This window comes from Bactrocera oleae, chromosome 5, assembly GCF_042242935.1.
Source record: "Bactrocera oleae isolate idBacOlea1 chromosome 5, idBacOlea1, whole genome shotgun sequence".
NCBI classification, from domain to species: Eukaryota; Metazoa; Arthropoda; class Insecta; order Diptera; family Tephritidae; genus Bactrocera; species Bactrocera oleae.
In genome coordinates, this window is record NC_091539.1 from 39,939,795 (window position 1) to 39,955,684 (window position 15,890).

A 15,890-nucleotide genomic window follows, 5' to 3' on the forward strand; every position below is an offset into this window, starting at 1 on the left:
AAATTTCAATTTATTTATATTAGAATTACAATCAATAATAAAAATATGTTTACCTCTAGGTCTTCATAAGACTTGAATTCCAGTATTGCGAAACCATCAATTATTTCTTCTTCCAGGACAGGTGATCGAGGCAATTTTCGTCGAACCGGAGGTGGCGGCCTCGGTGGAGGCTTATCGCGGGGTAATAGTAAAGTGGAAGAAGATGAAGTTGAGAGTAAATCTTCGTCTAGTGATTCTCCTTCACTATCGCTTGGAGTAGCCATTAAACCAGAATTACATTCAGGCGAGTGCGGAGGATTGAGTAGTAACGACGCAATACTATCAGTTGGAGGCATTACGTTATTACTGCCGTTACTACTGCTCGTAAAGTTCCCGTTCGAGTTATTACTGTCCTCGCCCATGCTGCCTGCGCTACTGGCGTGGTACAATAGACCGCTATTTGGGATATTATTAACAGTATTGGCAAAACGATTTTCTCGTTCCGCCTGCAATCTTTGTGCTCTTTCGCGCCGTCGTTTTTGTTGTCTTTGTTGTTTGGCATTTACACTTAGGTTGTTAACTCCTGTGTTTGCCCCACTATTGTGCCCATTAGTTGCCGAGACATTGTGATTTTGTTCAGCTGCAGCTGCAGCCTTAGCTTTTGCCGACATGGTGGCTAAAGATTCTGTATCGGAATCACCATCAAGATTAGTATTATTTGGAGATGGCCGTTGTTGATGCGATGCAGCAACATTGCTATAGAAGATGTTAACATTGTTAGCACAACTACCAACAGATCCACTTGCAGAGGATACAGATGTTAATGATCCAATTGCACCATTAATTCCACTAGTTCCACTTGCTTGGGGTGATGGTGGAGGTAGATTTAGTTGCTCCCCACTTCCTCCTAATTGTTGCTGCTGACCGCTGGTCGCTGCATTAGTTGTGCTATTTGATAATAAACCCGGCCCTGGAGGCTTTAATTCATGCGGGTCCATATTGTGCTTTGAATGAAGGCTCAGCGCAGTACCCGCCTACGCCAACGCAAAGACTAATGCCTTGGATTGTGCTATGGTGCTTAAGACCCTTTATTGGATCCAAGACCATTTGCGAACACGCTCCAAATGCATTATTGGCGGCGGGTCCAACGCAAACTTTTATTGGACTATGTAATCGTATTGGAAAAATGAAAAAGCTGTTCAAAATCCTTTGATTGGCAAAATCGATGACACCAAAAACTCTTTCTTCTTTTTTACAACTTGTGTTGCTTGTAGCGCCCGTTGTAGAATCGATTATTCTTTAGATGCGCATGATAATTTTTTATATTCACAAATATTTTAACTGGACTTTCTGCTTCTTGTATTTTTATTGATTTTTTAAGAAATTTTATTGTGCAAATTTTTCACTTTTCACACTTTACTCCGTACTCTTATTCACATTTTGATGTGCCTTCATTTATTTGCTTTTCTCTGCCCTGTCCTGCTCTACACCACCGCGCACCTTGCTACACTTTCTACACACATTTGGGCCGAACACGACGAGTAACCTCCTCGAATCGCTTGTGACCAAATTGTCAAAATGTTCTGTTACTTCGTTTAGTTTATTGCCTTTAGCTTTAAATTTTCTCATATCTTCACATTTAATTAAACACAACGATCTTTTATCTTAAACACTTCCAATCATACCTAGTATATAAATAAATTTAACAAAATTATGTTATTTTAGCTTCAATATCACTACAAAAGACATTTGTTCAAATATATATGAAAATACATACAAAACTCAGAGGTTCATTCGTTTCATTGTCTCCTTTTATTTTATCTTTCTTGTTGGTTTTTTGGTTTCCTTTTCTTTGACTTGGTTCATCTTTGTTAATATTCTCTTAAATTTTCCTTCAACTCACACATACTTCTCGTCTCGTAGTTATCGGATCTCCCTTTCTTACTTGGCCCCTGTTTCGTTTACGCTCTTGGACAACTTCAATTCACACGTTTGCAAAATTATTCTTTAGTTGCACTATTTGTCCCTGTCGTATATTTCACTTCATAACATGCATTGGAGAAATAGTGCATAGACAAAAACAGCGAAGCCGGTGGAAAGTACAGATTTGGAAAATGCGACAACTGCAGACTTAAAAGGTTGCCATCCAGCGTACAACTAATATTTATGATTTATATATTATATCTGATTTGATCTCTACTTTAAAACTTTTACCAAAAATTACAAGTTTGTATTGGAAAGAAATGTTAAAATTCAATTTGCATTTTTTTCTTCAATGCCTGATTCGATCTATATTAATTTTTAAGCACTTAATACTTATATAATAGTTATTTTACCACCATTATCATGACACTAGTCAAAACAAAATTGGAGTGGGTTTTACTAATAATAATAGTTCTGATAGTTCAGCATTTAAGATATTTTTGTAGGCATCTTTTATTTTTGCAATTTTCTTTCCACACAATCCTACATTTTGCATTATCTACCGTCCGCTTGTATGTATTTAAGAATGAAACGACCAAGCAAACTACTTGATAAAACAAAGTTTAAGTAACTACGAGAAAAGGTGGCAGAGGACAAGCCTTTATATGTCACTGATATCAGTGACAACGAACTAAAATTTGTCATAAAATTAAATTAATTGTTTGCGATCGTAAGCATATTTGCAGTACTTTTTTCAATGGTTATTTTCTTAATTTTATTATTCATCCATTTTGTGTATTTCAATTCCACTTTGGCACCTTTTACGCACGCACGCACGCACATTTTTGCTATCCCGCTCACACCCACCACACGCACAGACGGAAATTTTATAGAACGACTGCACATAAAAGTAAACGCGAACTAGATGAAATTAAGAATTTTCAATATTCATTTACTCCTCAAAAACATACTTTTTTCACCGATCTTCAAATCGAAATCATGTAGAAACAATTATTTTGTATTTTAAATATCTTTTAATGTATTGAAAATAGTTTTAATTAAATATTTAACCAATTTTAACTTCTCCTATTGAATTTATTTCCACAGAGCAAACTCCCGATATACTTCTACAAAGCCTTGCCACACTATATTTTTACCCTTAAACTAGTCTCCAAAAATGGTCTCCACAAACCATATGTGAATATTATTATTTTTTAATTTGCAACTTTCGTTTTTGTTGTTAATAAAAAACGGAAAAAACTTTCAATTGGATATACTTTTAGGTTACAATTCAACACCAAGAGAATTACAATGATCATTTATAAATACCGCATAGAAAAGTACTACTATTCTAAAAAATTCGGGAATTACTGCTGCCGTTTTTAATAAATAAAAAAGAATATTTTTGAATAGAATCATTCAATAGCTTAGTAAACACAGTTTTATATATAATTTTGTCTACCTTCTAAATAAATGATTAATATTGGAATATGAAGAGTATGATTGTTTGAATTACTGCAATTGTTTTCAATAAATAAATAGAAAAAATAATATAATTCAATAGCTTAGAAAACAGAGCAGCTTTGATTCTTTTTTGTATACCTTCTAAATAAATTACTAATATTGTATATTAAAGAGATCGGAGAATGAATTAATCCTTTGAACCTATTACCTTCTGATTATTACGAATTAAAATTGATATATAAAACATATCGATATTCATTTGTTATATAAAGTTAAAATCGATATATGAGTGATGTAAAGTATCAGTTTGGATCTGTACCTTTCATCTCTGTAGCTTAAATTGCTTAAAAACATTCAAATTTACCATTTTGGGCAAATTCCGCGCTGAATAAAAATTCTAAATAGCGAATAGAAAATGTTTGGCAGCAATGAGGCCGGCTACACGTAAAGTAAATGGTGTTTTAATCTTTTAACTGAAATATTCATAAATTGTTTTAATATTATTATTTATAGCGTGCTTGGAATAATTCAGCATTTTCTTATCAATCAAAATTTGACTCAGTGCAAACCGAAAATGTTACTCAGAAGAAGGAAAGTAACATTGCTGATGATAAAAAAATAGTTGAAAACAAAACATCAAATAAAAGTCCGCAAACATCAAAAACTGTTTCTCCATCGTCAAGAAATAATTCCAATTGGATTGATAAATTTAAACCGAAAACATGTGAAGAGGTTGCTGTGCATCCGAAAAAATTGGCAGAATTGAAAGACTGGTTATTGCATTGCGAAGTCGTGCACAAACAACATCCTGCACAAATTTGTCTCCTTACCGGGCCATCAGGTTCGGGGAAAACCGCAGCTGTACGCGCATTGGCGCGTGCGCAAAAATTTGAACTACAAGAATGGATTAACCCGGTAGACTGTGACATGATTAACACGTTAGGTGATCAGACGAGTAGCTATACTGGTTCACAAATTGATTTTTTTAAATCGTTCCTATTTCGTTCGTCTCGCTATAAATCGTTACTAGGCAGCCAAAAGCGACTGGTGCTAGTGGAGGATTTTCCAAACATGATACTTTCTAGTGTCGACACATTTGAAGATATTTTAGAGTAAGTTGTTAGTTATTCATAATACAAACAAATATTTAAACATACAACTTGAATATTGTAGAGAATTTTCTAAGTATGGAAAGGCGCCACTTTTATTCATCGTAGCTGATTCAAAAAGTCGTTCCTTAAATATAAGTTATAATCTCTTTACCGAAGATTTAAAAAATAAGTACCATATTAATCATATTAGTTTCAATCCGATTGCGGTCACTTTGCTCCAAAAGGCGATGAAGCGATTTTGTGCGTTAATGAGAGAACAACAGTTCTCTGATACCTATAAAGTGCCTTCGGAGACCATAATAGACTCAATTGTATTTGCAGCCCAAGGCGATATACGCAACGCACTCATAAATCTACACTTTGCTTCCTTGAAAGGTAAACCAGTAAAAAAAAAACATAAAAATTTATGAAATAACCAATAACTCCATGATTTTTTATTTTTTTATTTAGGAGCAGGAGCTTTGCCTACCGAGCGTGTAGAATCTTGTGAAATTAAAGGAAAATCTAAAAAGAAATTATGCACATTAAAAACAATTTACCGCGATGAGTCTGTTACAATGCTGCACGCCTTAGGAAGAGTGTTTAATCCTAAACGTAATATAAGACTTCATATGTAGATTTTAAACAATTCTTACACTTGTATTTATTTTATAGGCTTGTCCAACGGCAATTTCACCCACAAACCAGAAGATATAAGCGACAGCTTTGCCTCCGAACCAAAACGATTTATTGATCTTATACACGCTAATTATTTGCCACATTTTAAGGAAATCGAACATGTAGTTGAGGCAGCCAATGCCTTGAGCATCGCCGACAACATTATCACCGAATATCGTGAAGAAGCCCTAGCACCAACTGCACTCAATTTAGCTGTGCGCAGCATTATGCAAGCAAATGAGAGTCCAGTTACTGCTTGGATGCCCATACGGGCAGCAAGACGTAGCCACCAAGATCTGTGTAAACCCCAAAAAATCTCCGGCATATCTAATAACTTATATGCAACAGACTATGGTAGCTATGTGCAAATTATTAAAGGCTCCAAAAAAATGTAAAAGTGAACTCCACCATCATTAAAGCAATAGAAATTTTAGTTTATTTAATTTGGTAAGAATCTTATTTATTTAAATCGTGGGGCATTAAGTTTCTTCTTAATAATGTATCAATGTATACTGTATGCTTTACTATTTGGTATTGGTTTGTGTTATGATTGAGCATTATTACATTTCCTTAATATATACACACATATATGTATGTACATATGTAGGGATAGCCTAGTGAAACAACATTAAATATAATACATTTCTATTTTTATTATGTATAAAACGCATATATTTATATGAACGCCAAAAATTAAATTCGAAAATGCTTTAAATACTTACATAGAGATAATGTAATCCTATAGTAGTTGAACAACAAATGCTTCGTTTGATGAAGATATATTTTAAATTAAATGTAACTAATTAAGCGAAATTCACAGTCGGTAAATGCATTTTTTATAATTTTCAAATTTCTTAATTGCTAGAAAATATAAGCGCTCACAACTTTAAATATCAAATAATTGTATCTATCAATATCCGTATTCAATTCTAGCACAAGCCATAATAAGATCGACTAGTCAAAATGGCACTTGAAATTATTGAGCAGAGAATATGTTTTGCATAACACTTAGATAATAATTATATAAAAAAATATAAAATGCCGAATCTGTGGTGGTGAAGGTAACTTATATACATAAATAAATACATATATTTAGCAGAGATCCCAAATTGTATACAATGGAATAGCATTTTGTACCATTACATCGAATAGATTAACATTTAATGCCACAGACAGCTGAAGATAACTGTCATATTTTTTTTTTTGTGTTTGCATTTCCAACGCTTCTACACTAGTGGATAATAAACTTAAACTAAGAAAGACAATTAGAAACTATAACCTTCACATCAATGGTATCAAAATAAGTATGTACCCACCAAATCAGTACCACAACTTAGCGTCGCTGGGGACCGCGGTCATAAAATAGTAAATAGGCTGGTACACTAAGCACTTCCTCTATTGAGACTTCACGCACAACAGTATCTGAGGTGTAGAACCAACTGAAAGATTGTAAATCAATGCATTAAACAAGGTAGTACTATTTAATCCGCACATAGTACTTACCGATGAGCATTCCTTAAAGCACCACGCCGATAAGTTACGAAATGACCACTACTTGCCTCACCCGAGTGAACCACCACAGCTAAAAGTCGGTAAAGGTTTTTGGGAAACATTGTACCAAATGCAGTTCCATATGAGTCATTAGCACTGCCGCCCAAACTATTCATGGGTAGACTTGAGGAGAAGAGGGACATGGTGGAACCCCATGGTGTGCCTGCCTATAATATTCATAATAGAAAAATATTATTTTTTCTAAAATTAACGTATGTCACACGCACTTGACTGTTCAAATGAGGCTGTACGAAACTATATGGTGCCATTGACAAACTCTCAGGAAAATGCACATAGTCTTGACGCTTACAAATTTGTCCAGTTGGTAGCCATACCGTTCGCGCAACATGAATGCAAAGACAACCGGGCAATTTGGCGAATGTCAAAGATTTTGTATGGTTGGATGTTTCGTTGCATGATTCACATTTTACATCGTTCAGTTCCTCAGATGTTATATATTCACTCAGCAAATGTCCCAAACTAAGACCAGAACGACGTTGAGATGGTAAATTTAACGTGATGCTATCGAATTTGTCGTATCGAACAGTGGACTAGAGACAAAAACAAAAAAGAAAAAACTCAAGTATAAATGTTACCGTTATATTTATATATTTGTAAATACTTTGAAGCCGCAACCGTTACAAACGATTTGTGTACCCATAGCGCCTTGAAAGGGTATTGCAACTTGAGCTGGCATTTGATCGGACCAAATCTAGGAGAGAATATTTTAAAAGGAATTTATTATTTTGTAAAGTGTACTTTCTATGTTTAGTGTTTACAGATACTCTCCCGGGACCACGACTAAGACGCTCCAATGATCGACAAGATGTAGAAACTCGTTTGTTTAGACCTTCTGGCCACCCATGTTTCGTTAATTGGATTTTACGTGATCGACTGGATCGTTCGCCACCCAATATTGGCGATGCTAATGGATCAAAGTCCATTATTTCTGTTGGCGATGTACCAGCTGCACCTCCTTCACCAGGACACATTTCACGTTCGCACACTGATGATGGCGAATCTGGTGTATGAGCCTCAGAACGCACCATGCGCATTAAATTAGTTGATTCATCGTAATCAGTATTTAAAAAGTCAGTTAACATAGCACTGGATGGTCTATCTGGTTGATCTCCTTCACCACCCGAAACTGTAAGTGGTAACGCATCTGAGAGACAACCAACTTTTTTTGGTCGCAAAGCCTCTTCTTCGAGAGATGCCAATAGTACGTGAAACAGCTCGTGTGCATCATGTTCCTCCTGTGGTATTACCCAACCTAAAGCATGAAGTGCCCGCATAACCGCACCTGGAGAGTATGGGTCACCCCGCAAAGTTGAATGTGTGCCATTTATAACTTCAAGTGTGCTCAAAAGTGATGATATCAGGCTCTTTCGATCGGAGTTAGCATTATTATATAGTTGAAGCCAGGCTATAAATTGAGGGCAGGCAGCCAATGCCTGCAGCAATGTATTTAAGAAGCATGTTTGACCAAAGTTATGTAGTCCAGCAATTTGTCCTCGCCGTTGTCGTAAACGTGACGAACCTATATTTAGTTTTGCGTCAAGGGAGAGGGTACGATAATATATATCAGCATTTTCGACGCTATATAAATTAAAGTTTACCTGAAGGACCCCAGAAAACAAATGCACCGACAACTGCTGCAACTGTTACACCTGCGGCCATCAAAATTTTCTCGCCTTCCATGGTAAATTTTGAATAAATTTTCTGGTTTATTTATATTTTCGACTTTTCACATTTTTCTTCTCGATATCTGACTGTGTCTCGATTAACACAGGCTTGCCCAATAACGAAAACAATTGGATATTTAATAGAAAAAAATCTGGCATCTCCTAAAATCAGCTGATCAACGAATTTTAAAAGAGATAAAATTTTTGAAGTAATATCATTATACTTAGTTGAATAAAATATATAATAATGAGCTTTTATTTAACAGTTAAACTCATAGGTCGTTAGATTAATTCACGTAGTTGGACCAATTACCCCAAACACCCCAGCTTTAATAAGTCAAGTTTGCACAAACCTTAAAGTATTTGGCATGCGCATATGCCTAACGTCTATCCATACTTAAAATAGATAAATAAACGTCAAATTGCCCTTGCCGCAGTATTCGTATTTTATGATTTCGTCGATTTCGTTGTTTCAATGTTTTTCGGAAAACGGCAAATATTTTTTACAGAGAAGTAACAACGGAAAACTGTTATGGACACTTTGAATTAAAAGACTGTTTTATTATAAGAATCAGAAGAAATTTGCACAACTTGATAACGTCTTAATACTGTGATTGACTGCCACCGCGACATACCAGAAAATGGTGAGTAACAAGCGTTATCAGCAGCATAGTTCTGTAGTAAAAGGGATCACTGTTCGTACAAATTCCGTCCAGCTATGTACAAATTATATCTCAAACGCATTAAATATTACCTATAAAATTGGTTCCTTGCAGTCTTCCTCTTTGGCTGTGGTAGAGACACTACTTCAAGAATTCCACCAACCAGCCACGCCTAATATACGTAAACGCGAAATTGAAACTGAACTAATCGCCTTCAGGGGACAAGCAAGTGCTTGGCAAATAAGCTTGCAGGTGGCTGCTTCTATTGAGACAAATCAGTATCTCTGGTTCTTTAGTACATCAACGCTAGAACACTGGATTTCACGTCGTTGGACACATTTAACTGCAAACGAAAGAACTTTATTGCGAGAAACATTATGGAATACCTACGCAAATTTATCTGTCGCGAGTGTGCCGCGACGACAACGTGATACCTTCGCACAATTGATTGCGCTCATTGGAAAGCGTGAATTCCCCGACGACCATCCCAGCTATATAATACACTGTTTAGAATTGATGCGTTCGGAAAAATTTGTACTTGGTGTTACTCTGCTGCGCATCACATCGGAAGAAGTCTTGAACAATCGTGACTGCGTAACAACTGAGCGTCAAAACTATTTTAATTCTTGGTAAGATAAATGTGGGTCAGGTACACTTCTGTTCTGCATTAGTTTAAAATATTTAAAAAGGATCATGTATGTATCTGTTTTATCTAGAATATAATATCTCAAACCTAAATTATGTTTTATGTTTGATATCTTAAAAAACGCAAATTTGGTTCATTATATGTTCTTGATTCATTTCTGTTCTGTGTTTAGCATATCCATGTGTATACCCGAAATACTGGACTTATTGACTAAGTATCTAATTATAACGGTATACCATATCAACGATAAAGACATCCATTCCTTACCTAATAACTTAGTGGACTATGCCCTAACCACGTCGCTGCCAAATGACAATCAACTCAGGTAACAAACTCCCAAATTAAATATATTCCTATTGTATCAATTTAAATTATTTGTTATCTGTGTAGTTCCTCTGTATTGGAGCTTCTAACATGTGTGCAACACCTCGTTTCATGGACACGAACTGAATTGATCTCAGAATATTTTCTTATGAGCATTTTAGACTTGGCACAATGGCGTGCCTCCCAGCCTGACATCTCCTTGGCGGCACTATCCGTGCTGAACGAGCTATTGTATCTACAGAAGCCACTGCCCCACGCCTTAACCATTATGTCGGGGGTAAATGGTCTTTTGGAGCAGCATAACACCACAAAACATCAAAGCGAAATGTACGCTGATAAATTTAGGGAACTACTGCGGTTATATACCGATCGATACTGGTCGAAAATGGTACAACAAAATGATTTATTAGAGTCATTCCTTAAATCGCTTTATTGTTGTACAATTTCAAGTAAGAAATATCATATGATTTTGAGTACCAGCTCTATTAAATTATATAAGATTTTATACAAATATTTTTTTCTAGAAAATGGTGCATTGGATTTTATGGAGAAGCTAGAAATATGGACTCCAATTATAAAGGGACTTATGTTGAGCTCAAAACAAAACCGCTACAATGATGTACTTTATCAACTAGTCGTGGAAATTATGCGTCGTATATTGTTTGAGTTCAATAAATCGGAGTTGGAGCTTTTAGACAATGAGTTGATTGAAGAAAGCGTACGTATCAAAATCTTTGAATTTCATAAAATATCAGTTAAATGTATAGTAGACATTACTTTGTTAGTCGACTGTTTTTTTTTTTTTTTATAAGAAAAAGTAATTTTCACGATTGATTTGTATTATTTTATTGAATATGTAATAGGTTACGTACGAAATTCCAGACTGCAAAGATTTTTCTCGGTAATTACTACAGAGGAAGAATAAATATTTTTGAGAGTGGTCGAAAAAATAGCCGAATTTTTATGTCAGTTTTGAACTGTTCCTGATACAAGTAATTTAGCTTAGCTTGAGCTAAAGGTTTTTAAAACCTTTTGAACTGGTCTAAAGCAATTGTAAAGCAATTTATTTAGTTAGAAATATAATGCAGCGTTAGCGGTTTTGTTAGAAAATTATGATCTTACTCTTTTGATATACGAAACTAGCTTTTCTATATACATACATATAAACTCAAGCTCTAATATAAAAACTTAACCATAATTTATAATCTCTACTCATGCTTGTGATTTGATTATATTTCATTTATCCCAGACGCAAACCGAGTGGCAGCAATTCTTGTCGCAGTGCATTGAATGTATAGCTCTGGTAGGCGAGTCTCGGCCGAATGCTGTTTTTGCACAAGTTTCAGCGCATTGGTCGCGACCTCACGTCTACCTACTGTCTCTAGAAAGCGATCTCGATAGTGGCAAACTATATGAACTAAGCAGAAAACTAAAATCACAAAGTTTTAACGAGCATCTGCGTGATTTATCAACCGTATGCCAGGCGGTGGTACGTTTGTCACCGCTGTTGGATATCAATTCGCCCGAAGTTGGTGCAGAAGTAACCAGTCAATTAAAATTGCTTACCGAAAATCTATTGACATTGCTCAAATTCTTCACTGGCAACAAAATAGCAACACTAAATCTAGACAAATCGACGTTTCAGACTGATTTTGATTACTTGTGAGTACTTACCAATGTATAACCAATGGATGATTTGCTTGATAAACTTTTTACTATTACCGTTTTTTGCAGATATGCTCAAATACTAATGGCGATACGAAGCATATTACCGATGTCGATTAACCTAAAATACGATGAAGTTATACAAAGTCTCTTTGATGCACTTGGCGCTATTTTACTGCCGAATAATGTGACGGTAGCGCCCATTGTTGCAATATCCGCAAGTATGTCTTATATTGCAGTCAATTTTTTAATAACAAAAAAATTAAAATCAATTTTACAATTTTTTTGTTTACATTTTTAGGCCAACTGCTGCTATGTATTTCGACTGTGATAAGACCGAAACGTTTACTGGAGACATTATTCGTTATGCAGCTGATGCAAGCTGGTCCAAAATTGACGCATTTACCGCGTCAAGCCATTATCAATATTTATATTAGCCTTATAGGCTATTTAGTATTGCCGTGGAAAAGTATGGAAGAGCAGCAGCAGGATTACACAAGCCGCTGTAATCATGTAAGTGATAGTGCGTCGTCAGACATCCACCCTAACTACCTACCTAAATCATTAGGCTGAAATTTGTCAAATTTATTCTAAATTTTCATTCATTTATATTATAGCTCTGCGAATATGCGAAATGCCAAGCACAAAATTTCCTAGAACTGGATTCACAAGCGTCCGTTTCGAAAATTTCCTCAGTGATGCCGAATATTTTGGGTATTTTTAGTGAAGTCATTGAATACTTCAAGGACTCCTGCAACACGACAAAAGACATGTTGGCTCTGGCATTCAGGGTAAGAGAAGTTAAAAAAAAAGCTTAAAAACTTATGTGTGTGTATATTTGCGCCCTTGGCCTACTTATTCCTTCTGTTTGCTACAACAACAACGTTAATGGAACGAAAAGAAATTTTTATTCATTCAACAATTATCCACGTTAGTCATTACAGCAACATCAAATAAACACGTTTTTAAAGACAACGTTAAAAACAACTAATTTTAATTTTCGAAACAATATTATTTCGAATATGACTACGACCCTTAGAATTTTTACTAATTTTCTTTTTAAACAAAGCTCCCATATAAGTAGTAAAAATAGCAAATCTTTTATATATTTTTTTACCCCGAAGAGGGTATATTAAGTTTGCCACGGATTTTGTAACACACAGAAGGAAAATTCAAAGACCCTAAAAATATAATATATAGTTGATTTAATCATGTCCGTCTGTCTGTCGCTTAGTTTTTGTGATATCGCTCTGAAATTTTGCACACGTCCTTTTCTACCCTGCTCATTTTTTGGAACCACCGATATCGGACCATTATAGCTTATACATACAAACTGAATCGAAATTAAGTACTTGTATGAAAACCTTTTTTATTTCACAAGATTTGTTCACGATATATGGCACAGATTATTTTCTCAAGCAACGCTAAAAGATCTGAAGAAATTTTCTAAATCGGTGCACTATTGCATTCTTGTATGAAACACTTTTTTATTTGACGAGATATCTTCACGATAGGCTAGCTTCGATGCAACCGAAGTTAACGTTCTTTTTTGTTATATTATTGTAAATAAATATAATATATAAAAAATTTGCTACTAAAGATATGAATATGAAACTGTTTCCTACAAACTTGTTTCAAAACTAAAACCAAAAACAAAAATTTTAAATTTGAAATTGATTTTTTTTATACCTTAAATTTTTTTAATTTAAAAATACTTAAAAATTCGAGAATAATTTTGTTTTCGAAACTGTATTTATGTATATTAGCTTGTTTTTTTTATATATTATTATTTTTTTTTTAATTTAACAATTTTTAATTGTACTTTTAAATTTTTATTTATTAAATATTATTAAAATTAAAATTTTGAAAAACTTTTCAAAACCCAAAATGTTTTGAAAGTTTCCTTTATTAAATTAAAAAAATTTGAATTTCACTTTTATTTTTTGAATACATATGTATATTTTTCAAAACACAAGAAAAAACTTTGAAGATTAAATATTTATATTTAAAGTTGCTGTTTTTAATTTTTTTTCAATTTAAAAATTGTTTCTCTACATTTACTATAAGATTTATTTAATTATTTTATGCCATATTTTTCAAATTAAACAACTTTTTCTTTAATATTCTCAAAATTATTTATTTTCAACTATATAAACTGATTCCGCAAAAATAAAATGAGCTATTTCAACTGTTCTTCATATTTAGCCTATCATTACAAAAGCTTTAATGCTTTTCAACGATTTCGGTATAAGCAATAATGCGATTTCGATTTCCGCAGCAGAATTAAGCCTTAGCGTATTGCGTAGCTTATTGAATCAATTCGGTGCGCAATTCATCAAAGACATGATTACACTCTACATAACGGTCAGCAGCAGGTTGGTGCTTATTTTTCTCGTATTTTATAAGAATAACGGTTATATTTTACCATACTTTTATTCTCGTTTGCAGAGAACAGTTGAGTCTCAATCAGCTGACAGTTTTGGAGAAAATATTGCAAATGTTTCAGTTAGTTGTGCAACAGCCGGGTAACACTTGGACCACTATGCTGCCTTCCATTCTAAATTTCACAATCGAGCAAGTGCTGCCGCTACTACAACAACACGACTCTAGTTTGGTTGACGGCACCGATTTGAGTAGCATGGTATATGCGCTTTTTGATAGGTGTGTAAGCAATATATACTTATATTCTGCAATTTTTATGATTCTCGGCATAAATTATACCATTTGTTGTTGTTGCAGCATTTTGCTACATAAATGGCAGTATTTCTATAAACCGCATGTGCAGTACAATGGCTCACTCTTGCACACGAGCAGTGATAATTTGCATCCCGAGCACTTCATGGCCATATTAAATGCTTACGGACAGGTGCTAGTGTCCGGCAATGATCCGAACCTCGTTCGCAAGGTATTGCTATCGATGCAAGCCGTGAACGAGCGTTGGCGTTTGTTTCAGCGTGCACTGTTTCAGGACAGTTTGCTCACCTCATTTCAGCGTGCGCTCATCAATCGGCTGTTGTCGGGTGAGGGTTCGCTGCATTTCGACCAATTGGCGAACGTGCTGTACGCCATGGGTCAAGTCGATAATTTGAAGTTGCGTGAGAGTTTCGTGACGGCTGGATTTCCAGTCAATCCGAAATATTTGGATGTGATCTGCTTATCAACTGTGAGTAAATAATCAAAACAAACAAAAACGCTGCTATTGTGTTTTTGAACATATGTATTAATTTTTCATCTTTATTTTCAACAGGACATTCCAACATTTTCACAAAAGTTATCCCAACTGATACAGGATGCGCATAGTGTACATTTAACGCAGACATAAAAAACGTACTATTTGTTAGGTATTTGTTCGTGACATTTTCATATTACAACACTCAGCGTGTATAGAACAAAAATAATATTTATGTATAAGTATATATGTAATAAATTTATGTATATGTATGCATTTCATGTAAGACAAGAAATTCACAGTTGATAAATGACTGCTTTATAATAATTTGTATTTGTAACGTATTTAAGAGTATTTAACGAAATCAATCACACATACATACATAATTAGTGTATATTATTACAATTACGTTTAACTATTCTCATTTATTATTATAATTTGCACAGCTGACATTAAGGTACATCGTACGTTATATTTTTTGCCTTCACATCTAAGTTTAGTTGTGTGTCTCTTTGTAAATTATTCATTTTTTGTGTTTACACTTTATACTACAAATTTATTACCATATGCTATTTACCATGTCATACATACATATATTATGTTATACCTTTTTGTGTGCTTTTTATATTTGGTTCCATTTGTTTTTCTTGCAAAGTTCTGCATACCACGAGTAAGGTATGTAGACTCGTGGTACTTTGTCAACGCAGTTAATTTTTTTTCGTATTTTAGTACATCCCTCTACATTAAGACAAAAAACTTGATTATGATAGTTTATATAATGTAATAAAATTAAATTTCAAAAATAAATCAATTTGTATTTTTTAAATAACGCAGGTCTAACTACATAGGTGTGTCAAATATAAAAAGGGTTGTAAAAATATGTATTTGTGTGTAAAATAACGCGAAAACTGCAAAATGCGCTTTGGAACGGGATATAAATACTGAGTAGCGAGATGCGAATAAACGAAAAAGTTAGTATTTTGTTGTTGGCAAATTCGCAATCATTTTCCCATTTTATATAAACGGTCTAAACGTTCCATTTATTTATTCTTT

General features: G+C 34.3%; 4 protein-coding genes and 1 long non-coding RNA gene across 10 annotated transcripts in view; 3 read left to right on the top strand and 2 right to left on the bottom strand.

Moving 5' to 3' along the window:
* tay (tay bridge) overlaps positions 1–3,009 on the bottom strand; it is a 28,045-nt gene extending 25,036 nt beyond the window's left edge. Inside the window, exons 1-3 of one of the 5 annotated variants that reach the window (XM_070109600.1) lie at positions 2,874–2,993; positions 1,757–1,956; positions 54–1,664 (exon numbers count right to left, since the gene is read on the bottom strand). In XM_070109600.1, the coding sequence (XP_069965701.1) occupies positions 54–977 (924 nt within the window). In that variant the 5' untranslated portion in view covers positions 978–1,664; positions 1,757–1,956; positions 2,874–2,993. Of the gene's footprint in view, positions 1–53; positions 1,665–1,756; positions 2,405–2,720; positions 2,854–2,873 lie in introns of those variants that run through there. The other 4 variants (XM_014238030.3, XM_014238029.3, XM_036366243.2 and 1 more) reach the window with 4 other exon arrangements.
* LOC138857287 (uncharacterized) lies at positions 3,001–3,397 on the top strand. Its single transcript, XR_011396376.1, has 2 exons — positions 3,001–3,099; positions 3,186–3,397. It is a non-coding gene; the product is annotated as an uncharacterized lncRNA (long non-coding RNA).
* Positions 3,398–3,659: 262 nt separating this feature from the next.
* On the top strand, positions 3,660–5,578 carry Rad17 (Rad17 checkpoint clamp loader component). The gene is made up of 5 exons (XM_014238017.3): positions 3,660–3,815; positions 3,880–4,478; positions 4,540–4,853; positions 4,929–5,072; positions 5,133–5,578. The coding sequence occupies exons 1-5, from the start codon at positions 3,795–3,797 to the stop codon at positions 5,528–5,530; spliced, it is 1,476 nt and encodes a 491-aa protein (XP_014093492.2). The 5' UTR covers positions 3,660–3,794; the 3' UTR covers positions 5,531–5,578.
* Positions 5,579–5,898: 320 nt separating this feature from the next.
* Usp30 (ubiquitin specific protease 30) lies at positions 5,899–8,481 on the bottom strand. Of its 2 annotated transcripts, XM_014238016.3 has the most exons (7): positions 8,306–8,481; positions 7,466–8,226; positions 7,309–7,398; positions 6,914–7,237; positions 6,639–6,853; positions 6,452–6,574; positions 5,899–6,387 (listed from the first exon to the last, which is right to left on the bottom strand). In XM_014238016.3, the coding sequence occupies exons 1-6, from the start codon at positions 8,385–8,387 to the stop codon at positions 6,469–6,471; spliced, it is 1,578 nt and encodes a 525-aa protein (XP_014093491.1). In that variant the 5' UTR covers positions 8,388–8,481; the 3' UTR covers positions 5,899–6,387; positions 6,452–6,468. The 2 variants fall into 2 exon arrangements, with proteins under 2 accessions (XP_014093491.1, XP_069965709.1); XM_070109608.1 differs by having other exon boundaries at positions 5,899–6,574.
* A 316-nt stretch (positions 8,482–8,797) lies between these two features.
* Positions 8,798–15,644, top strand: ebo (ellipsoid body open). The gene is made up of 13 exons (XM_070109607.1): positions 8,798–9,015; positions 9,148–9,662; positions 9,852–10,004; positions 10,070–10,452; positions 10,528–10,721; positions 11,253–11,665; positions 11,738–11,889; positions 11,970–12,181; positions 12,286–12,459; positions 13,874–14,043; positions 14,117–14,329; positions 14,408–14,831; positions 14,916–15,644. Exons 1-13 carry the CDS (start codon positions 9,013–9,015, stop codon positions 14,988–14,990), a joined length of 3,081 nt encoding a protein of 1,026 aa, XP_069965708.1. The 5' UTR covers positions 8,798–9,012; the 3' UTR covers positions 14,991–15,644.
* The last annotated feature ends 246 nt before the right edge of the window (positions 15,645–15,890 follow it).

Excerpts from the sequence above, each read along its gene's own strand:
- ebo (XM_070109607.1), top strand. Across the intron at positions 12,460-13,873 it reads TGTTGGCTCTGGCATTCAGG|CCTATCATTACAAAAGCTTT; the intron begins GTAAGAGAAGTT and ends CTTCATATTTAG. Across the intron at positions 14,832-14,915 it reads ATGTGATCTGCTTATCAACT|GACATTCCAACATTTTCACA; the intron begins GTGAGTAAATAA and ends TATTTTCAACAG.
- Rad17 (XM_014238017.3), top strand. The coding sequence starts at position 3,795 with ATGAGGCCGGCTACACGTAAA. Across the intron at positions 4,479-4,539 it reads ACATTTGAAGATATTTTAGA|AGAATTTTCTAAGTATGGAA; the intron begins GTAAGTTGTTAG and ends TGAATATTGTAG. Across the intron at positions 4,854-4,928 it reads ACACTTTGCTTCCTTGAAAG|GAGCAGGAGCTTTGCCTACC; the intron begins GTAAACCAGTAA and ends TTTTTTATTTAG.
- Usp30 (XM_014238016.3), bottom strand. The coding sequence starts at position 8,387 with ATGGAAGGCGAGAAAATTTTGATGGCCGCAGGTGTAACAGTTGCAGCA. Across the intron at positions 8,227-8,305 it reads TGTTTTCTGGGGTCCTTCAG|GTTCGTCACGTTTACGACAA; the intron begins GTAAACTTTAAT and ends AACTAAATATAG. Across the intron at positions 6,575-6,638 it reads GCTTTAAGGAATGCTCATCG|TTGGTTCTACACCTCAGATA; the intron begins GTAAGTACTATG and ends ACAATCTTTCAG.